At 39.8% G+C, this 22,998-nt stretch overlaps 1 protein-coding gene across 1 annotated transcript in view; it reads left to right on the forward strand.

Moving 5' to 3' along the window:
• The first annotated feature begins 280 nt into the window (after positions 1-280).
• Positions 281-22,998, forward strand: part of IARS2 (isoleucyl-tRNA synthetase 2, mitochondrial) — a 68,778-nt gene continuing 46,060 nt past the window's right edge. The window contains exons 1-5 of the mRNA XM_040461005.1: positions 281-665; positions 2,354-2,476; positions 21,430-21,589; positions 22,649-22,797; positions 22,880-22,929. Coding sequence (XP_040316939.1) covers positions 399-665; positions 2,354-2,476; positions 21,430-21,589; positions 22,649-22,797; positions 22,880-22,929 — 749 coding nt within the window. The 5' untranslated portion in view covers positions 281-398. The remainder of the gene's footprint in view (positions 666-2,353; positions 2,477-21,429; positions 21,590-22,648; positions 22,798-22,879; positions 22,930-22,998) is intronic.

The raw sequence follows: 22,998 nt of genomic DNA on the forward strand, positions 1-22,998 counted from the left end.
TTTTGAAGATTCAGTATGAAGATAAAGAATGTAATATCTTCTGGATAATTTTATATTAATTACATGTTGAAGTGATAATATCTTGGATATACTGCGTTAAATAAAAAATATCTAAACAGGGCAGTGTGATTGAAATCTGAGCCCCTTCAGGCACGCCACACCTTGCCCCGCCCCTCAGAGTTAGCCACGCCCCCCGCCGGGGTTGCCGCCAAGACCCGAGATGGCTTGATTCTCTCCGCCTCCGGGAGGGACCTGCTCCCGGCCTCTTCCGTGCCCCGCGCGCGTGCGCACTCCGGTAGAGCTCGTGGAGGTTCCCTGGGGTCCGTGTTTTCCAGACCCCGGGCGGGATCCTCCCGCGGAGGACCTGGCGCTCACGGGGAGGTCGGGGTTAGCCCGCCATGCGTTGGGGGCTGCACCCGCGCGGGCCGGGGGCGGCGGCTCTGGCCACGGCCCGAAATCTGTGGGTGCCGCCCCATCTTCGTTGTCACCCGGGATGGCGAGGGACGACGAGGAGGCTTTTGGTGCGGCCAGTCACCGGGGCCAGTAACCAGCTGCAGAACTCGAGTAATGGCAGATATCGGGACACAGTGCTGCTGCCGCAGACCAGCTTCCCCATGAAGCTGCTGGGCCGCCAGCAGCCCGACACGGAGCTGGAGATCCAGCAGGTGGGCAGGGAGGCCCGGGCCGGCCTGGGGGCGGAGGGGAGCTGGGCCCTCGCAGGCAGCCGCTCCGGGTGACCCACACACCCCGGCAGGTAAGGCCGCGGGTTCTAGACTCCTTTGGGCGGCGACGTTGTGACCGGACGAGTGGGGCTCCCAACAGGGTTTCTTGCTGGAAAACCTCTAGGTGAATCCCTCAGTTGTAGCAGGTTCCAGAGCAGAATATTAAAGAGGGATGCTCGCATAGCAGCGCTGAATATAAGTGCCATTTTTTAGGCAAAAACAAGTCGAATTTGGACACTTTTCCAGTGGTTTGTGAAAAGTAAATTAACATGGACACTTGTAAATAAAGTTTTCGATTATGTGGGAAAGTTGAAGCTTACTTTTGTGTTGTCGTTAGGCGCCTAGTTGGAATTCTGACTTGTTTGCAGAAGAGAGTAGCTGTACTTACTTCCTCAGAGTCCCTTCCTAAGCTATGCACCTTTCTCCTGTGTTAGACTGAGTTTTCTAAGAGAAAATTCACTTCTCAGTTTCTGTACTTCCAGAGTTTTAAAAATTCTCCATATTTAGCATATATTGGTCAAGTAAATTTGCTTAGCCAGATATTTTTATGGCAGTTATCAGACTTCTAGACTCATAAACCTGTTTTAGCCATCTACTTTTTTTTTTAAAGTTTATTTATTTATTTTGAGAGAGAGAGAGAATCCCAAGCAGGCTCAGCACTGTCAGCACAGAGCCCCATGTGGGGCTTGATCTCACAAACCATGAGATCATGACCTGAGCCGAGACCCCCAGGGGTCTGATGCTTGACCGACTGAGCCACCCAGCTGCCCTGCCACCTACTTTTTTTTTTTAATTTTTTTTTTCAACGTTTATTTTTAGGACAGAGAGAGACAGACCATGAACGGGGGAGGGGCAGAGAGAGAGGGAGGCACAGAATCGGAAACAGGCTCCAGGCTCCGAGCCATCAGCCCAGAGCCTGACGCGGGGCTCGAACTCACGGACCGCGAGATCGTGACCTGGCTGAAGTCGGACGCTTAACCGACTGCGCCACCCAGGCGCCCCTGCCACCTACTTTTTTTAAAGTGTCTTATTCAATACTGTTGTTATGCCAGGAACTGTGACAATTTCAGATGTTTTCTCGTGTAATTTTCACACCAGCTCTGTGAATTGGTTACTGTTAACATTTTTTCAAAAGAGGGAACACGGATGCCCATAAAGGCAAAATGACTGGGCCAAGGGTGCACAGTAGGTGAGAGAAGGGGGGTAGGGCTGCAGTGAGTGTTGTTGGGATTTTGACAGTAGCAGGTATTGAGGCCAAAGGAGAGCAAGGATAAGAGTGTGTGGGTGTGGGGGGGTGGGGGGGTGGGTAGTGTACAGGCCCTTCAGCATGGCTGGACTGAGGAGTGAAGGGTGGAGAGTGCCGAGACACTGGCCAGAATTTGGTGCTCCTAAACAGGGCTCTGTTTACAGTATAAAGAGCTCAGACCTCAACGTGAAGCCTATAGGGAAACTATTAAAAAGTTTTAAAAGATGAGGACTCAGATGTGCATTTTAGAAACTTCACCATCGGGTTTTAGAGTTGAATACATTGGCATGGGATAAGAAATAAGCAAATGCTGGCTGTTACTTACGGTAAGATGCAGGAGTATGTATTTGGGTGATGTTCAGATATTATGGTTCTTTTTAAACAGAAATGTGGATTTTCAGAACTTTATTCATGGCAAAGAGAAAGAAAAGTAAAGACAGAATTTTGTCTTCATGATGGACCTCCTTATGCAAATGGTGACCCACATGTTGGACATGCTTTAAATAAGGTAATTGTAATTTAAGTTATAAGACCTGAGGGAAAAACCTTTATGTAAGTACACTTTACAAAGTGTATTTTGCTTTTATGACAAGTAAATTTGCGTTAATGCATAAAACTAAATTGTCTTTTTTTTTTTTTTTGGTGAAAAACATGTTTTGTTTTGTTTTTTTAATTTTTTATTATATGAAATTTATTGTCAAATTAGTTTCCATAAAACTAAATTGTCTTAATAGAAAGCAGCAATAGTTTTAGTGCCGTATGGAAAATAACATCCCTGGTATTTGCATTGAGCTTATTGTTATTTTAGATTAGTAGATATTTTATTCAGTAAATAATTATTCAGCACCTGCTATGTGCCAGGCATTTTTCTAGACTCAGGTAATAGCAGTGAACAAAATAAAGATGAATCTTGTCTTTACAGAGCTTATGCTCTAATTAAAAAGACATAATAACACAAAGAAGTAAAATATATAAATGTTAGATACTTGCTGTAGACGGAATACTTGTTCTTCTCCCGCTATTTATATGTTGAAACCTAATAATCTCTAATGTGATGGTACTTGGAGGTGGGGCCTTAGGGAGATGACTAAATCATGAGGGTAGAGCCCTTATCAGTGAGATTAGTGCCCTTACAAAAAACAAACCTCAGAGAGCTTCCTTGTCTCTCTTAGCCCTGTAAGGGTACGGCAAAATGATATTGGTCTGTGAACCAGAAAGCAGCCCTCACCAGACTGAGTCTGCCGGCACCTTGATCATGTCCATTTTCTCCTTGGACTGTTTATTTATCTTACTGCTGTGTTTTGAGAGTTCTTTATGTGTATAGCCTAGGTATTAAACCTTGACAGATACGTGGTTTGCAACTATTTCTTCGAGTCTGTAGCTTGTCTTTTCAAGGTATATTGAAGAGCAAGTGTTCTTAATTTTTTCTAAGTAATCTCTACCCCGAATGTGGGGCTCGAACTCATGACCCCGGAGATTAAGAGTCACATGTTGCTCTGAATGAGCCAGCCAGGTGCCCCCTAGAAGTTATTAATGTTGATGAAGTTCAGTTTATCAGTTTTTCCTTTTATGAATTATGCTTGTAGTGTCATGTCTAAGAACTGTTTCCCAGGCCTTCCATCCTGAAGATTTTCTCCCATATTTTTTCTAAAACTTTTACATTTTACATTTAAGTCCGTGATACATTTTGCATTAACTTTTATATAAGACGTGAGACTTATACTGAGGGTTGTTTTTTTCCCTATTGATGTCTATCACCGTTGCTTGGCACTCTTTTCCCTAATGAGTTGCTTTTGTACCACTGTCAAAAAATCAGTTTGGCAAATGATTCCCCATTTTTAGATTCTCTGTTTTGTTCCATTAATCTATGTGTCTGTCCTGGTAATACCACAGTTTTGGTAACTCTAGCAATAGAATAAGTCTTCAAATTGGGTAGTCTCTATGTTCCCATTTTACTCTTTTTCAAAATTGTGTTAATTTCAGCTCCTTTGCCTTTCCATATAGGTTTTAGGATAATTTTTTGACTGCAGTATCAGAGAAGGTAAGCTGAGTTTTGAGAGTACTAGCAGGTACTCTCAGGTCAATTGTGCGAGGTGGATAGTAAACAGTATGCAGTTTTTTGAGAGAACTAATTTTAACCCCCCACCCCACCATTTTATTGAGGTGTAAGAGACGTGTAACATTGTATTAGTTTAAGGTGTACAACATAATGGTTTGATGTATGTATGTATTGCTGAATAAATACCACAGTTAGTTAACGTGCATCTTGCCACACGGTTACAAATTTTTATTTTCTTGTGATGAGAACTTTTACCACTGACTGTCTTAGCAACTTTCAAATATACATTACAGTATTGTTAACTATAGTCACCATTCTGTACATTATATCCACAGAATTTATTAACCTTATAACTTGAAGTTTGTATATATTGACCACCTTCATTCATTTCCCCCCACCCAACCCCTGCCTCTGGCAACTATCAATCTTTTCTCTGTTTTATTTAAAAAAATGATTTAAAAAAGGAAAAATGATAAATTAGACTTCATCAAAATTAGAAACATTTTATGACTTCAGTTTTCTTAAGATTGCATATATAAGTGAGATCATCCGTATTTGTCTTTCTCTAACTTATTTCGCTTAGAATAATGCCCTCAAGGTCCATCCATGTTGCAAATAGCATGATTTCCTTCTTTTTCATGGCTAAATAGTATTCCATTATATATGTCCACCACAACTTCTTATCCATTCATCCATTGATGGGCACTTCGGTTGTTTCCATGTCTTGACTGTTGTAAACAATGCTACAGTGAACCCAGGCGAGTAGATCTCTCTTTCAGATAGTGATTTTGTTTCCTTTGGATATATACCCACTAAGTGGAATTGCTGGATCTTTTCTGGATCACGTGCCAGTTCTATTTGCAATATATTGAGGAATCTCCATTCTTGTTTCCATAGCAGCTGCACTAATTTACATTTGAACCATCAGTGCATAGGGGTTCCCATTTCCCCACACCCTCACCAACACTTGTTATCGTTTATCTTTTTAATAACAGCCATCCTAACAAGGCTGAAGTGATACCTCATTGTGGTTTTGATATTCCAGATGATTAGATACTTGCAGCGACTTTCAATGTACTTGTTTGTCATTTGTATCTCCTCTTTGGAAAAACGTTTGGGTCTTTTGTCCATTTTTATTTATTTATTTTTAATTTTTTTAATTTTTTTATTTTTTTATTTTTGGGACAGAGAGAGACAGAGCATGAACGGGGGAGGGGCAGAGAGAGAGGGAGACACAGAATCGGAAACAGGCTCCAGGCTCTGAGCCATCAGCCCAGAGCCCGACGCGGGGCTCGAACTCGCGGACCGCGAGATCGTGACCTGGCTGAAGTCGGACGCTTAACCGCCTGCACCACCCAGGCGCCCCATGTCCATTTTTAAATCAGATTTTTTTTTCTTGTTTTGATTGTTTTGCCTTTGATTTGCATGAGTTTCTTATATTTTGGATGATCTTAAACCCTTATCAGATAGATGATCCCCAAATAGTTTCTCCTATTCCTTAGGTTGGCTTTTCATTTTGTTGATTGTTTCTTTTTTGTTTGTTTGTTTTTGAAGTGAGGAATAAGCTTTTTAGTTTGGTGACAGTCGCATTTTTTAAAATTTTTGCATTTATTGTTTGTGTAACAAAAATCATTGCTAAGTAAAGGAGCTTTTTCATATGTTTTCTTCTAGTAGTTCATAGTTTCAGATCTTATAATTAAGTTCTTAATCCATTTCAGTTAAGTTTTTTGAGTGGTGTAAGATAGAGAGAGGCCCATTTTCATTCTTCTGCATGTGAATATACAATTTTCCCAGCACCATTTATCCCCATTGAGTTTTCTTGTTTCTCTTGTCAGATATTTAAAAAAAAATTTTTTTTTTCAACATTTATTTATTTTTGGGACAGAGAGAGACAGAGCATGAACGGGGGAGGGGCAGAGAGAGAGGGAGACACAGAATTGGAAACAGGCTCCAGGTTCTGAGCCATCAGCCCAGAGCCTGACGCGGGGCTCGAACTCACGGACCGCGAGATCGTGACCTGGCTGAAGTCGGACGCTTAACCAACTGCGCCACCCAGGCACCCCTCTCTTGTCAGATATTAATTGACAAGGATTTATTTCTAGGTTCTTAATTCTGTTCCATCGATCTAGGTTTTTGTTTTGTTTTTATGCCAATACCATACTGTTTTGATTACCATAGCTTTATAATACAGTTTGAAGTCAGGAAGTGTGATGCTTCCGGCTTTGTTCTTTCTCACATTTGCTTTGGCTATTTGGAGTGTTTTGTAATTTATTACAAATGTTAGGATTGTTTTTCTGTTTCTGTAAAAACTTCACTGGAATTTTGACAGGGATTGCATTGAGTCTTTAGGTGGCTTTGGGTAGTACGGACATTTTATTGTTAAAATGTTTTCAGTGTATGTACAGATCTTTCAGCCCCTTGGTTAAATTTATTCATTGTGGTTTTTATGACACTATTATAAATGGGATGGGATTGTTTTCCTTTTTTTGTTCTTTTTTTTTTTAACAATTCATTGTTAGTGTATAGAAATATTACTCCTTTCTGTATGTTGATTTTGTGTCCTGAAACTTTAACGAATTTGTTTATTCTAATAGCTTCTGATTGAGTGTTTAGGATTTTCTGTGTATAAGATCATGTCATCTACAAACAGATAATTTTACTGCTTCCTTTGGCTTGGATGACACCTTTTATTTCTTTTTCTTTTTTCTTTTTGCCTATTTTCTCTGGCAAGACCTTCAATACTACATTGAATAGGAGTGGTGAGAGAGGGCACCCTTGTATTATTTGTGATCTTAGAGGAAAAGCTTTCAACTTCTCACTGTTGAATATGATGGTATCTGTGGGCTTATCATATATGGTCTTTATATGTTTTTTTTTTAATGTTTTTATTTTTGAGAGAGAGAGAGAGAGAGAGAGAGAGAGAGAGAGCGAGCACACGTAAGCAGGGGAGGGGTGGAGAGAGAAGGAGACACAGAATCTAAAGTAGGCTCCGAGCTCTGAGCTGTCAGCACAGAGCCTGACATGGGGCTCGAACTCATGAACTGCAAGATCATGACCTGAGCTGAAGTTGGACGCTTAACCAACTGAGCCGCCCAGGTGCCACTGGTCTTTATTATGTTGAGGTACGTTCCTTCTGTACCCACTTTTTCAAGAGTTTTTATCAGGGAAGGATGTTGAATTCTGTCACATGCTTTTTCTGCTTCTATTGAGATGAAGCTATGATTTCTATCTTTCCATCAATTAACTTATTGTATCATTTTTGGGTGTATGTTGATCTTTGAATCACAGGGATAAATCTCATTTGCTCATGGTGTATCATCCTTTTAAAGTACTGTTAAATTTGGTTTGATAGCATTTTGTTGAGAACTTTTGCATCTGTATTCATCAGGGATTTTGAACTATAGTTTTTTATAGTGCCCTTATCTGACATTGGTATCATGGTAATGCTGGCCTCATTTTTTTGGATGAGTTTGAAAAGGTTTGGCATTCATTCTTCTATAAATATTTGGTAGAATTCACAAGTGGAGCCATATGGTCTTGGGCTTTTCTTTGTTGGGAGGTTTTTAGTTACTGATTCCATCTCCTTACTTGTTACTGGTCTCTTCAGATTTTCTATTTTTTCATGATTCAGCCCTGGTTGGCTGGATATTTCTAGGAATGTACCCATTTCTTCTGGGGTATTCAATTTCTTGGCATATAATTGTTAATAGTAGTCTCTTAATGGTTCTTTGTCTTTTTCATGTATGAGTTGTAATATCTCCTTTTTCATTTATAATTTTACTTATTTGAGTTCTTTCTCTTCTCAGTAAGTCTAGCTAACAACTTGTCAATTTTGTTTATCTTTTCAAAAAAAAAAAACCCCACACTAAGTTTTGTTGATCTTTCCTGTTGTTTTCCTGTTTTCTATTTCATTTATTTCTGTTCTGATCTTTGTCATTTTACTTCCTTCTGCTAATTTTGGGCTTAAGTTCTTTTCTACTTCCTTGAGCTATAAAGTTGAGTAGTCTGGGATCTTTCTTGCCTTTTTATTTAAAAAAAAATTTTTTTTTTAATGTTTATTTTTGAGAGAGTGAGAGACAGAGCATGAGCAGGGGAGGGGCAGAGAGAGAGGGAGACACAGAATCCAAAGCAGGCTCCAGGCTCTGAGCTGTCAGCACAGAGCCTGACATGGGGCTTGAACCCATGAATGCGAGATCATGACCTGAGCTGAAGTCGGATGCTTAACCGAGCCACGCAGGCGCCCTCTTGCTTTTTTTTTTTTTTTTTTTGAGTTTATTTATTTTGAGGTGGGGAGGGTCAGAGAGAGGGAAAAAGAGAATCCCAAGCAGCCTCTGTGCTGTCAGTGTAGAGCCAGATGTAGGGCTCAAACTAATGAACTGGGAGATCATGACCTGGGCCGAAATGAAGAGTTGGACACTTAACCAACTGAGCCACCCACGTCCCCTTCTTTCTTGCTTTTTAAGGTAACCAGTTATTGCTATCAACTTTCCTCTAAGAACTGCTTTTGCTCCATTCCCTAAGGTTTGTTTGGTATGTTGTGTTTCCATATTTGTTTGCTTCAATATATTTTTGACTTCTTTTTTGATTTCTTATTTGACCCATTGGTTTTTCAGAAATGTGTTGATTATTTTCCACATATTTGTGAATTTTCCAGTTTTTTCCTATTATTGATTTCTAACTTTATACCATTTTGGTATGAAAAGATACTTGATGTGATCTTAATTTTTCAACATTGTTAAGGCTTGTTTTATGGCCTAATATATGGTCCACTCTGGATGGTGCTCTGTGTGCTTGAGAAGAATGTGTATTCTGCTGCTATTGGATGGAATGTTCAGTGTTTATCTGTTAGGTCCATTTGATTTAAAGTATAGTTCAAGTCCAATGTGTCTTTACTGATGTTCTGTCTGTATGACTGACCTATTCATTGTTGAAAATGGGGTATTGAAGTCCTCTACTATTATTGTGTTCTTGTCTTTTTTTTCCCCCTCAGATCTGTTAGTAGTTAATGTATTCAGGTGCTCTGATGTTGGATGCATAGGTTTTTAAGACTGTCATATCCTCCTGGTGAATTGACTCCTTTATCATGATGATGACCACATTTCTTGTTACAGTTTTTGGCTTAAAATCTGTTTTGTCTAATATTTCTCTTTGGGTTTCCATTTTTGTGGAATCTTTTTCCATCCTTTCACCTAATCCCTACATGTGTCCTTACAGCTTACACATGAGTCTCTTCTAGGGAGCACAGTTGGGTTTTGTTTTCTCATCCATTCAGCCACCCCACATCTATTGATGGGTGATATAATCCATGTACATTTAAAGTAATCATCGATAGGCAAGGACTTATCCCAATATACTGTTTTCTGTTTGTTCCTCTCGGTCTTCCTTTGTGAATTGATGATTTTTTTCATAGTGGTATGCTTTGATTTGCTTCTCTTTTTCTTTTATACATTTCCTGAAGGTTTTTACTTTGTGGTTACCATGAGGCTTACATAAAATATAACAGTCCTCTAAGCTGATAGCAGCTTAACCTCAGTCACATGCAAAAACTCTATCCTTTTACTGCCTCTAACACATTTTATGTTTTTGATGTCATAATTTACATCTTTTTATACAGTGTATATACTAGCCAGTTATTGTTGCTATAGTTATCTTTTTTTTTTTAAACTGGAAGCAAATTCAATGTCCACCAATAAGTTTATTTATTTATTTTGAGAGAGAGGGAAAGAGAGACCACGTGTGTGTGAAGTGGAGAGGGGCAGAGAAAAGGAGAGACAGAATCCCAAGCAGGCTCTTTGCCATCAGTACAGAGCCCAATGCGGGCCTCACATTCACAAACCGTGAGATGATGACCCGAGCCGAGATCAGGAGTCAGACGCTTTAACTGACTGAGCCAGCTGTGCTCCCCACTGTTGTTATCTTCAATTCTTCTGTCCTTTGGTCTTTATATTAGAGTTACACCATAAACGCACCAACATATTACACTATTGGGGTATGTTGAATCTGACTATAGACTCACCTTGATTATTTTCATGTGCTCTCTGGTAGTAAATCGCTTCCTTTTATTGTAGCGTGAAGAGCTCCTTTCAGAATTTCTGAAATTTTGACTTATATGGCAGGTCTGGGAAGTTCTCTCTCTTTCATTTCTCAAGGACAGCTTTGCTGGATCAAGTATTCTTGGTTGGAAGTTTATTTACAGCATTTTGAATGCATCATTCCACTCTGGGTGTGCAAGGGTTCTATAGAGAAATCTGATAGCCTCATGGGAGGGTGTGGGGGAATCTCTTAAAATTGACAAGCTTTTTTCCTTTGCAGCTCTCAAGGTTCTTGCTTTGTCTTTGATTTTTGACAGTTTTATTATAACGTGTCTTTCAGAAATCTCTTTGGGTTGCGTTTGTTTGGGAATGTATGAGCTTAGTGAACTTGGATGTCCATGTATCTCCCCAGATTTAGGAAATTCTCAGCTATAGTTTCTTTGAGTTTTCTGACCCTTTTCCCCCCTCTTTTCCTTCTGGGATTCTCATAAAACATATATTTTTTTTAAAAGTAGTTTCAGGGGCGCCTGGGTGGCGCAGTCGGTTAAGCGTCCGACTTCAGCCAGGTCACGATCTCACGGTCCGTGAGTTCGAGCCCCGCGTCAGGCTCTGGGCTGATGGCTCGGAGCCTGGAGCCTGTTTCCGATTCTGTGTCTCCCTCTCTCTCTCTGTCCCTCCCCCGTTCATGCTCTGTCTCTGTCTGTCCCATAAATAAATAAAAACGTTGAAAAAAATATATAAATAAATAAATAAAAAAAATAAAAAAAAATAAAGTAGTTTCAGACTAGTTCTGTAGGCTTTCTTTATTCCTTTTCATTCTTGTATCTTTTGTACCTTTGACTGGATAATTTCAAATGATCTGTCTTTGATTTCACTGATTCTTTTCTTTTGATGGGTCGTGTGGGCTGTTGAAGCTCTCCATTGAATTCTTCAGTTTAGTCACTGTATTCTCCAGCCCCCAAATGTATTGTTGGTTCATCATTGTTTTTTTATCTTTGGATTGAACTTTTTTTTTTTTTAATTTTTTTTTTCCAACGTTTTTTATTTTATTTTTGGGACAGAGCAAGACAGAGCATGAACTGGGGAGGGGCAGAGAGAGAGGGAGACACAGAATCGGAAACAGGCTCCAGGCTCCGAGCCATCAGCCCAGAGCCTGACGCGGGGCTCAAACCCACGGACCGCGAGATCGTGACCTGGCTGAAGTCGGACACTTAACCGACTGCGCCACCCAGGCGCCCCTGGATTGAACTTTTAATTTTACTCTTGTATTATTTTTCCGATTTTGTTAAATTGTATATGTCTGATCTCTTGTTGCTCTTGGAGCATCTTTAGGACAGTTATTTTGAAATGTTTGCCAGGCATTTTATGGATCTTAATTTCTGTGTGTGTGTGTGTGTGTGTGTGTGTGTGTGTGTGTGTGTTTTATTAGAAGTTTACTTTGTTCCTTTGGCAGTATCGTGTTTCTTTGATTCTTCATGATTCCTGCAGCCCTGTGTAGATGACTATGCATTTGAAGAAGCAGTCACCTCTTGGAGACTTTATGGAAAGAACTCACATATAGATGGGGGCATGCTGGAGTGTGCTGTGGTGCAGGGTGTAACTGGGATTGCTGCATCTAGGATTTTCGATTGACTTTTTTCCCTCCCCCTGGCAATTCTAGGTTAGGGACGGGGCTGGCGTAGTATCTTGTCTGCTCAGGCAGTTGGGAGCACGACATCAACAATGGTGTGATCGTTGATGAGATCTGTGAATGGTCCACCATGGGTGTATGGGCTGCTGGGGTCCTCAGCAGTGCCTTCAGGTCCAATGGCTAAGGACCAGGGCAGGTGGTGGTGGCCTGAGCATCGTGTGGTGGCCTGATGCCTGGCCGTGGGAGCCAATGTGGTGTTAGGGGCCAGCCGCAGACACAGGCAATGGGGAGGGTCAGAGCCAGGAGCAGTGTCCAGGGCCACCGTTGGTCAGATAGTCAGCTCAGGGACCCTGGCTGTTGGTTTGTACTCCTGTGACTGCTGTGGCTAGCCACAGCCTGTGCACGGTAATGGAGGGTGGTCATGGACGCTGGGGCTGGTGGCATGCAGGTCAGTGAAATGAATCAGGGCCAACCCAGACGCATAAGCAATTGTGGGGGCCTTGGCTGTCAGCATGCATTTGCGTGACTATGGGAGCTAGCTGCAGGCCCTCAAAGCCATGCAGGCCAGTGACGGGAGTCAGGGTTGGCTCTGTGCCTGTGGGCCAGCAGCTGCGGGATCCCTGATTGTCGGCACGTAGTTGTACAGCTGCAGAGGTTAGCCTCGTGCATGTGCACAGCAGTGGATGCTGGTGATGAGAAATATTTATGTGTCTTGCAGGGATTTTTTTTGTTAGAAACTGGGCATTTTAGATAATATATTGTAATAAATCTTAATAATTACCTCTTGGACACCTTCCCCCCTCATGGCTTTTTATTATGACTTTCTTGTTTACATGTGTAGCGACTGCATGGATTTTGGTTTTTTGTTTTTTTTGGGGTTTTTTTTGAGGTCTCTTTCCACCCTCTCCTATTTTTCTTCAGCATCAAGCCTCTGATGTTGCTTCTCGGGGAGGCACAGCTTTGGGTATGCTCAGTCACCCTGGGTTGGCTGTGGTTTTGGCAGGATGCCCATCCTCTTTCCCTGACAAAACCCATCTATTTTACTCTGAAGATTTCCTACTGTTTTCTCTCTTATTTTCAAAAGTGCCCTGGGGCATAATCTGTTCTATAGACTAATCCATCAAATTTGGGGGATCCTTCGAAGTATTAGGTCCTGGAGTCAGTGTTTGACATTTGTTCTCATCCCGGGAGGGTCCCGCCCAGCTGTGTCTTCTGGTTTTCTCCTGCAAACTAGCCGACCTAGATTTTAGCCCGTGTCATCTTGAATCTATGAACCTTCTTCCAACTGCCTTTCCCCACTGCCTCCGCTGGTTTCGACAACCTCCTTAGGCCTGGATTTCTCTGTGCTCTGTTGCTGGGAAGAGGGTAAGAGCCATTTTTTTTACTGCTTGCTCCTCTCCTCACGGACAATCTCCCGGCCAGGGCTCTGGAGCCAAGAGTGGGGACAACTGTATACTTTTCTGTGAGAGACACCCTCGTTTTAGGAGCTGAGCACTCGTGGGAGAGTCAGTAGTCTGCGATCTTGACCTGCCTTTCCTGTTGTAGAACCACCATCTTAGGGGCGCCTGGGTGGCGCAGTCGGTTAAGCGTCCGACTTCAGCCAGGTCACGATCTCGCGGTCCATGAGTTCGAGCCCCGCGTCAGGCTCTGGGCTGATGGCTCAGAGCCTGGAGCCTGTTTCCGATTCTGTGTCTCCCTCTCTCTCTGCCCCTCCCCCGTTCATGCTCTGTCTCTCTCTGTCGCAAAAATAAATAAACGTTGAAAAAAAAAATTTAAAAAAAAAAAAAAAAAAAGAACCACCATCTTATGAGCCTAGACAAGTGGGATTGGAGCCCCAGTCTTCCCAGCGGACTTTCACCTAGAGTAGAGCGTGTTCCCTGAGTGGGGGCCAAGTAGAGGGAGGGAGGCCCATCTCTCGACTGCCCTTGCCTGGAACTTAGAGCCTCAGCTGCAGGGAGCTGGGGCAGGGTCAGAAGTGCTGACAGAAATGCTTGCCCTCTCTGGGGAAGACCTCCCTGCAGCCCGGGAGCTGGGGGGGACTGGAGAGGGAGCCCTGTGTTGTTGGCAGCAGTAGACCAGAGTGGATTCTCTGCTGTGCTGAGCTGGCAGGCTGGAGGGAGGGAATGGTCTTGGTTCAGATGCCACGGACTCTCACTTTTCTTACCAAATTTTTACAGAATTTTTTCTCGTATAGATGTTGCTTCATCTGTTGCATACCTGTAGGACCATTTCCAGGAGCTTTAAAGGTTGGGTTTTAAAATTACTCCCCCAGATTCAGTGCCAAGCGTGTCCCTGTGGTTCTTTGCATTGTCATACCCGAGGTCAAACTCTGTTTCACTGAATTTTCTCTCTCGTTTTTCTGTTTTTAATTTCACTAATTTCTGCCTTTTATCATTGTCTTGCTTCTGCTTGCTCTGGGTTCCTTTGTTCTGTTTATAGTTTCTTGAGGTGAGAGTTTACATGATTGATTGGACTTTTCCTCTTTTTCTAACACATGTATTTTATTGCTGTAAATTTCTGTCAGTACTTCTGTAGCTTGTGTTCTGCAAATTTTAACATGTACTTAGTTTACATTTTTATTCAATTCATTGTGCTTTGCGATTTCTCTTGAGAATTCTTCTTTGGTCCATGGAGTATTTAGTATGCCTTTCCATCCCTTTGCCCTCCTGTATTTGTAACTTGTTTTACACATCCCTCACGTTTCAGTCCCCACAAGACAGTGTTTGATAGTTATTCTTTCGACTGTGAAACATTGGTTAGAATATTTGAGTAAATAGAATACTGAGTAAATAGAAAGTGTATATTTACCCATATTTTGTTTATTATGTTCTTTCTTCCTTCTTGATGTTTACATGTTCCCTCTTTATTGTTTTCTCTCTGTTTATAGAGAATTTCCTTTAGCCTTTCCTTAGGGTAGGTCTGCTGGTCGACAGTCATCTTTGCTTTCCTTCAAGTATATTTTTGCTGGGTCTACGATTTCAGATCGACTTTTTTTCCCCTAGCACTTGAAAAACTTCCTTCTGATCTTCATATTTTCTGATGAAAATTCTCTTGTAATTCAAATTATTTTTTGCATATAAGTAAGGTGTCCCCTTTTCTCTTTTTTTTTAAAGTTTTATTTATTTAAATAATCTCTACACTTCCCGTGGGGCCTGAACTCACACCCCTGGCATCAAGAATCGCATGCTCTTCCAGCAGAGCCCGCCAGGTGCCCCTGCTCTCTGATTTCCTATAAGACATTTTCATTTTCTTTCTTTTCTTTTTTTTAAAGACATTTTCATTTTCAAAAGTTTAATGATATGATGACTCTCGGTGTGGATTTCTTTGGATTTTTCATGTTGGACATCATTTAGTTTCTTGAATTCGTAGGTTTATGTCTCTGACCAACGTGTGGAGTTTCTGGCCATTATTTTTTCATGTAGTTTTCCATTTCTGGCTGAAAAAGTCTCCTTTCAGGACAGAGTGACACCTGTGTTAGGTCTTTTGTGATAGTCCCACAGTTCCCTGGTTTTCATGTTTTTCCCTGCCTTTTTTTTCTACCCTGCTTTTTAGAGGGAGTAGTTTATCATTCAGTCGTGGTTTAGCGGTTCCTGTCTCTGTCCTCTCCGTTCTGCAGTCAAGCCCATCTGCTGAACTTTTTATTTCAGTTACTGCTTCACTTTTGAAGTTATTGTCACTTGAGTTATTTTTCACTTTTAAAATTTACATTTGATATACTAAGTTATATCTCAATTTAAAAAATACCGTTTACTTTATCTCTACACGTTCTTTGAGGCTTTTTATTTTTTCATATTTTTCATGTTGTGCTTACAGTTGTTTGCTTAAGCATTTTTATCATGGTTCCTTTAAAATCTTTTTCAGGTTGTTCTAACATCTCTGTCATCTCAGTGTTGTCTGCTGTCTTTTTTCTTTCAGTGTCAGATGTTTAGTGTTGGTATGATGAGTGAATTTTTATTGAAACCTTGACATTTTGTGTATTTTGAGAGCCTGGATCTTATTTAAACATTCTGTTTTAGCAGCTTTCGCTCACTGACACCTCTCCAGCAGAGGAAGGGGGGTCACTGTCTGGCTACTACAAGGAAGGGATGGAAGTCCAGATTCCCCACTCAGCCTCTTTTAACACGAAGGCGGGGTGCTCCTTCTTACTGCTCCGCCAGGTAGAAATTGTGCTTCCCCCCAAACCTTGGCTGTCACTGCTGGCCAGAAAGTGCTAGCTCCCCGCATGGCCACTACTGATACCAGGGGAGGAAGAGGTGGCCTTGTTACCACTGGGCAGCGGTGAACATCCCCACTCTGCACGAAGCCTCCTTCGAACACCCCCGTGGGAGACAGGTAGGGGTGCCTTGTTGGTGCTGGGTAGGAATGAAGTCCAGGCTCCCTACATGGTCTCCACTGCCGCTGCAGACCGGGGTCTCATTACTACCCAGCAGAGGTGTGGGTCCTACTCGCTACTTGATTTTCTCTCACACCATCCTGACAGGGGAGGAGGGCTTAGGGTGCCTTGTGACAAATTTGCAAAGGTGGAAATCTAGGCTTTTTACTCAGCTTTTGCTTGAAGGAGTGTAATTGAGGCCACAGATTTTTTTGTGGTGCTTGACTGGAGAAGAGCAGTTAGGCTGTCCCTTTCCTGGTGTTTTGGCTAGAGACAGAGGGGAAAAAAGGTTTCGATGGGTTTTCTTCTGTAGCCTTCGGCATTTCCAGATTGCTGGCCTCTTGTGTCCACGTCTAGAATCTATGAGGCAAATCAAAACCCTGGAAACTCACCACTGTGTCCATTCTTGGTCTTAAGGTACTTAGTGCCTTCTCTTTACCTTTCTGTTTGTGTTATATATAATGTCCAGTGTTTTAAATTTTTATTTACTGGGAAGAATTTACTCCATCTTTTAAGAAGTGGGAGGTACATTTTGAAAATTTTTAAAAGTTAATTGTTTTCTTTGGTTATAAATGTGGATTTGGCAAATACAAAAAAGTTGAAAAAAGAAAGTTAAAATTATCATAATCCTATCAAACAAATGTAAATGCCCTTAACATTTTTTGAGGTATTTCCTTAGTTTTAATATTTAAAAAAATAGTTAATGATAATATTTTTATGAATAGATTTTGTCTTGCCTTTTTTTCCTGATATTTTTGACATAAATGTATTTTGAAATTGTTATAATACCCTATATAGGTGTTTTCATGACTGTATAACATTATGATATAATGAATATTTTTATACCTACAACTTAAGAATTCAGATTGTTTCCTTGAGTTAGTTTAATAGACAGGAATTTCTGGATACCTATTGGTAAATTACTTTTCAATAGATTATATCACTTTGTATATTACAGGCGACTTAGGAAACTTGCCTTATTGTACTCCACTGACACTGAATTTTATTGCCAATTTGAGTATGTATTACTGATTAGAAAGACAAATGTAATCTCTAAATGTTTTAATTTGTCTCTTACTTGTATATGTTTGGATTTTCATGTTGATTTATTATTAATGTTATTATTACTATTAATCCATTTGTAATTTCTTTAGGTTGATGTCAAGAGGTAGGGATGACCTAAATTGATTTATTTTCCTGACAGGAAATCAGTTATGTATCTAATCAGAAATGTATCTAGTACATTTATGTCCTTGCCATGTTTCTGTCTCCTCTTAAACCATACAAATTAGATATATTTTGGGGCTATCTATGTTCTGATTATTGAGCCATCTATTCTGATGGCACTTTGGTTGGTTGAAATTTTGCTAGAAAAAGTGACTGTGCTATATGTGAAAGGAAAACATTAACCGTCTTGTGTTAATGCTGTATTACACTGGTAGCCCATACTGAGTGTCCTTAATGGGACTTGATTAAATAAATCTTGGTAATGAAGTATATGGAATCTTAAAAGGAATCAGGTAGATATTTCTGTACTGACGTGAGAGATGTACAAATATTATTAAGTGAAGGAAGTAAAACAAGTTTTAAAAGTGTTACATTAGAATCTAATTTTGCACACGCACACACAATTTAAATCTAATATTTGTTATTTCTATAGCATTTTTTTTAAAGTAGGCTCCATACCCAACATGAGGCTCAAACTCATGACCTTGAGATTGAGTTGTGTGCTCTACTAACTGAGCTAGCCAGTCACCCCCCATTTAAATTTTTTTTAAAACAGGAACCTGTATTACTCTTTTTTTTGAAAGAACTTGTATTACTCTTATAATCACAAACAGCAAAGAAAATATTTTTTAAAAATTTTAATGTACTTAATGGCTAAAACATAACGCTGGAAAGTCAATGTGTTTGAATAGTCAAAATTTTAAAAAAGGTCAAAGAACACATTGCTCTCCCAGATAGGAATATAGTGCAGCATTATCTGGTTCCGATCAATAAAATAGGTGTCTGGACTAGTCTTGTGTATTTTAATATAGTCTTGTTATTTATCACACAGAAGCTTCAAGAGGTATTATCGTTGTTTTAAAGTTACTCCTTTTAGGTTGTTTTCTCTGTTTTAAATATTTAAAAATTTGTCCATTTATTATTTATCCATTTGTCTTGTGGAACTTTCTGCTGCATATGCTCAAAGAATTAAGACACTTTAATTTAAGAAAGATAGTCTAATCTCCTGTTTTTAGTATCCCCAGTAAGATCATAAGTTGTAATAACAAAAATACAAAACAAAACTCTGTTGTTCCACATTGTTTGGGTTCTTAGGGATAGAAAGACAACTCTTGACGGGATTAAGCAAAAAAGAGAATTTGTTAGGTATTTTAATTGTAGAGTTCAGAGATAGTTCTAGCTCCTTTCATGGCCGGACCCAGGGACTCAGATACTATCAGAGTTGGTTTCTCTTTGTGTTTCACTCTTAAGCATGGTATCCCCCTTTGATGCTCCCCATACCCCCATTTCCACCCCACACATTTCCCAGCATTTATAGGCTTACATTCTTCTATCTTCTCTTCCCCAGTAATTCTTACAAAAGTTCTGGAATTGAATCTCCTTGTCCTGATTTGAGGCACAGGTCTGTCCCTGAATCAGTCATTTTGGAGGTGGGGATAGAATATGTTGAAGGCCACAATGGATTATGTGTTCACCCTTGGGCTGGAATAGAGGCGAGTGAGCTCCACACGGATTGAGGGTAGAGAAGGAGTTATTCTCTAAAAACCTGAGGCACCATGCAAATCCATCTCTTATGTGCATAGTTGGAGGTTCCGTCAAAGACCTGGAGGAGGAACAGTTCCTGCTTTTCCTCAGACATACCCTGTGTAGTCTTGCTGGCTTTCTTGCCATGGAATGCACTTCCCAGATACTCAAATGACTCACTTTCTCATTTTCTTCATGTCTCTGTGCAGATGCCATCTCATCAGGTTTTACTGACCTTCCTTTAAAATAGTACCACCACCCCCACCTCCCCCACCTCACATGCTGTTTTCTGACCTTTACCTTGCTTTTTTCTTAATATGAGTGTATTTATTTTCTGTCTTCCTTCATTGGAAGGACCCTGTTTGTTATCCTACTCTAGGTTCCCAGAACAGTTCTTAGCACATAGTAGGCATTCAAAACTTTGTTTATTAAATAAAGGAATAGATGAATATTATGAAAGGAAAATGAAAAACAAAAGGAAAAATGAGGACAGGGTTATCATGAGCAAAAGGGTCCGAAGGTTCTTAAACATAACGGAGGAACTTGTTTGGAGAGGAGCGTAATCTGATACTGAGGAACTAGTAAAACATTCTTACTGCGTCCCTGCTGTTCCTTTTACCACAGGCTTCACATAGACCTTTCCTTAATAGGGACATTCTTAATTAGTAGCCCAAATGATTCTATTGTGTTAATATGATCAGAAACAGCACTGTTCATTAGAAATGATGCAAGCTACAATGTAAGCTCTATAGGTAAGTTAAAACTTTTTAGTAGCCCCATAAAAAAGAAGTCAGAAGAAACAGATGGACCTTCTTTTAATATTACATTTAGGTCAACATATCTAAGGTATCTTTTGACATACAGCCTCTCTAAAACTTGTTTTGAGATATTTCACATTCTTTTTTTGTATATTTGAAATCTGATATATATTTTATATTTACAGTACATCTCAATTTGAACTAGCAATGTTTTCAATTGCTCAGTAGCCACTGGTGGCTAGTGACTACTATATAAGACATTACAGTCTAGAGCATATGTGCATGCATTCAACCAATATTTGTAGAATGGTGCTAGACGCCATTCTAAATGCTGGGAGTTTACTGGTGAAGAAGACAGATGGGTTTTTTTTTTTTTTTTAATTTTTTTTTTTCAACGTTTTATTTATTTTTGGGACAGAGAGAGACAGAGCATGAACGGGGGAGGGGCAGAGAGAGAGGGAGACACAGAATCGGAAACAGGCTCCAGGCTCCGAGCCATCAGCCCAGAGCCCGACGCGGGGCTCGAACTCACGGACCGCGAGATCGTGACCTGGCTGAAGTCGGAAGCTTAACCGACTGCGCCACCCAGGCGCCCCCAGATGGGGTTTTAAGGAGTTTATATTTTACTGGGAAGGGACAGATAATCAAAATAATTTCAAAAACGAATAAGTGGGAAGGGGGTTATTTATATATTGGTTGATTTAAATAATATACCTACTGTAAAGTACACAAATCTTAAGTGCATGTAATTAGATGGCTTTTTATGTCTGGTGATAACCACCCAGATCACAGGTCTTCCTCTTGCCCCTAGGTAAGAAGTTTGAGAGTTAGAGTTTTAAGTGGGGGAAGGTGTGGGAGGAATGTGTAATATCTTTTCTAATTTTGATAAATGTGGAAAGGAGGAAGTAATTTTCTGGATGACTGCATTATTTCCTTTTGGGAAGAAGGAAATTGAGTTTGGAGCCAAATCTATCCTTTGCCTTTGATCTTCCATTTTGTAATGGTAATACATGTTTTAAAAGGCTGCCCTCTAGTATCTAAAATGAACTAAGAAGAGAAATCAGTTATAGAACTATACCTAGTGAAGGTCTAGTGTTTTAATAAAGGTTCTGTCAATGAAAGAAAGAGTTAACTGTGATATTCCATACTCTGGGTGCATTATAAATTCTGCATTGATTATATACTATTTCTAAGCTGAATATAAATGATATTGGATTTTTCATGTTAATGTTTTTAGTATGAGTAAAGGAAATTTATAATTGACTTACTTTTACCCTCTGGTTTTTAAGAAGTCAAAATTGTTTCTTAAGAAGGTGGTATAGCCTGCTTTTCTGCATATTCCAACTTGACAAATTAATAATTCTGGGCATAATGTTTTTCACTTTGAAACCTTCTATGTGATTTGTTTTCTGGAGTTAATGGCACTTTTAAACTTCAAATATCTGTTACTTTTGTGTTTATGTAGAACTTGAGTTAACAGATTTAATAGGTTATTTTGTTTATGTAAATCTTTTTAAAATTGGGCTTTCCCGGGGGTGCCTGGGTGGCGCAGTCGGTTGAGCGTCCGACTTCAGCCAGGTCACGATCTCGCGGTCCGGGAGTTCGAGCCCCGCGTCAGGCTCTGGGCTGATGGCTCAGAGCCTGGAGCCTGTTTCCGATTCTGTGTCTCCCTCTCTCTCTGCCCCTCCCCCGTTCATGCTCTGTCTCTCTCTGTCTCAAAAATAAATAAACGTTGAAAAAAAAAATTTTTTTTTAAATAAAAATTGGGCTTTCCCAGTGTTTTACAATGACATTAAAGTAATGTAATGGTAGGCCACGTGCTTTATGTGTGAATGATGATTATCATTTTATCTTTGCAGATTTTGAAGGATATAGCCAATCGATACCATATGATGAGAGGTTCCAAAATACATTTTGTGCCAGGCTGGGATTGTCATGGGTTACCCATTGAAATAAAAGTATTGTCAGAACTTGGTGGAAAAGCTCAGAATCTTTCAGCTGTAGAAATTAGAGAAAAAGGTAAATAATCCCTATTTCTTTTTTAAAATGGTTATTCATAAACACTGGTCCCTAGGAAAAGTCAGGACTTAATCAAAGAGACTTTCTGTTGTTTTTTGGTTTTGGTTTTTTTGGTTATAAGGGTATCTATTAGAAACCAGTTTTTGTTACAGAAAATTCAGATCTCATTTAAGTGACTTTTGTGAGAACTTACGTTCAGAGAGTGAGGAAAGGTTTGTGAGCATTTCCACGTACATTTTTCAATTTTTTGATGTTCATATTTTGTGAAATTATTGTGCTCAGTGTTTTTATTTACTTTCCTAGCTGGAGTTTGTTGACCTATTTCAGGTGCTAGACTAAAAGTCAATTCTAAAATGCGTATATATTTTTTAAATTAATCTCTTATTTGATCCTTTAGTAGCTGGGTGAGGGAGGAATCTTCTGTTCTTAAATTATCATATATTTAGATATGATTGTGAAGATTTTTGACATCACTGTGAAACATCTTCATGTTAATGGCCTAAACTAGATGTACTGATTACTTTTTCTGTGTATAATGAAATAAAAATTACTCTTACCTTTTCCCAAATTAAGAAATGCGAAAAATAATTTTTCCAGTTTATTTTTTCTAAATGTAAAGTTCATTGTATAAAGTCTGAAGAATAGTTTTGAAATTCTAATTAATTCTAGAATTTGTTTTAGTTATCTTCTGGACACCTTTAACTTTCAAAATAATTTCCCTATTGTATACATTTTGTAGTGTATACTATGTACAATACCTGCTTTTAGAGACCTACATACTAAACCATCTTTAAGAGTTTGAATTTACTGGGGCTCCTGGGTGGCTCAGTTGGTTGAGCATCCAACTCTTGGTTCTGGCTCAGGTCATGATCTCACGGTCGTGAGTTTGAACCCCACATCATGCTTTGCGCTGGAAGCCCTTCCCCGGCTTGTTCACTCGCTCACTCGCTCGCTCTCTCTCTCTCTCTCAAAAAAAAATAAACATTAAAAAAAAAGAGTTTGAATTTATTGGTTTTCAGATGCTTTTTTTTTTTTGTCTTTCTTAAATTTGTTTTTTAGCTAGATCATTTGCTGAAGCAGCAATTGAGAAACAGAGATCAGCATTTATTCGTTGGGGAATAATGGCGGATTGGAATAATTGCTACTATACATTTGATGGAAAATATGAGGCCAAACAGTTGAGACTTTTCTACCAAATGTATGAGAAGGTAATGAAGTATTTTTTTTCTTTGAGTATGTTAAATTATGTGTTACAAAATTCCAGCTTTCATATGTATTTGTCTTTCATAGGGCTTGATTTATCGATCTTACAAACCTGTGTTTTGGTCTCCTTCATCAAGGTATGTACGTGTTTTTGGTAGTGAAAGTGGAGAATTTTGTGAGGCCTTCAAATATTTATATGTAATATT

This window comes from Herpailurus yagouaroundi, unplaced genomic scaffold (genome assembly GCF_014898765.1).
Source record: "Herpailurus yagouaroundi ecotype Mexico unplaced genomic scaffold, PumYag 253, whole genome shotgun sequence".
Classification (NCBI taxonomy): Eukaryota; Metazoa; Chordata; class Mammalia; order Carnivora; family Felidae; genus Herpailurus; species Herpailurus yagouaroundi.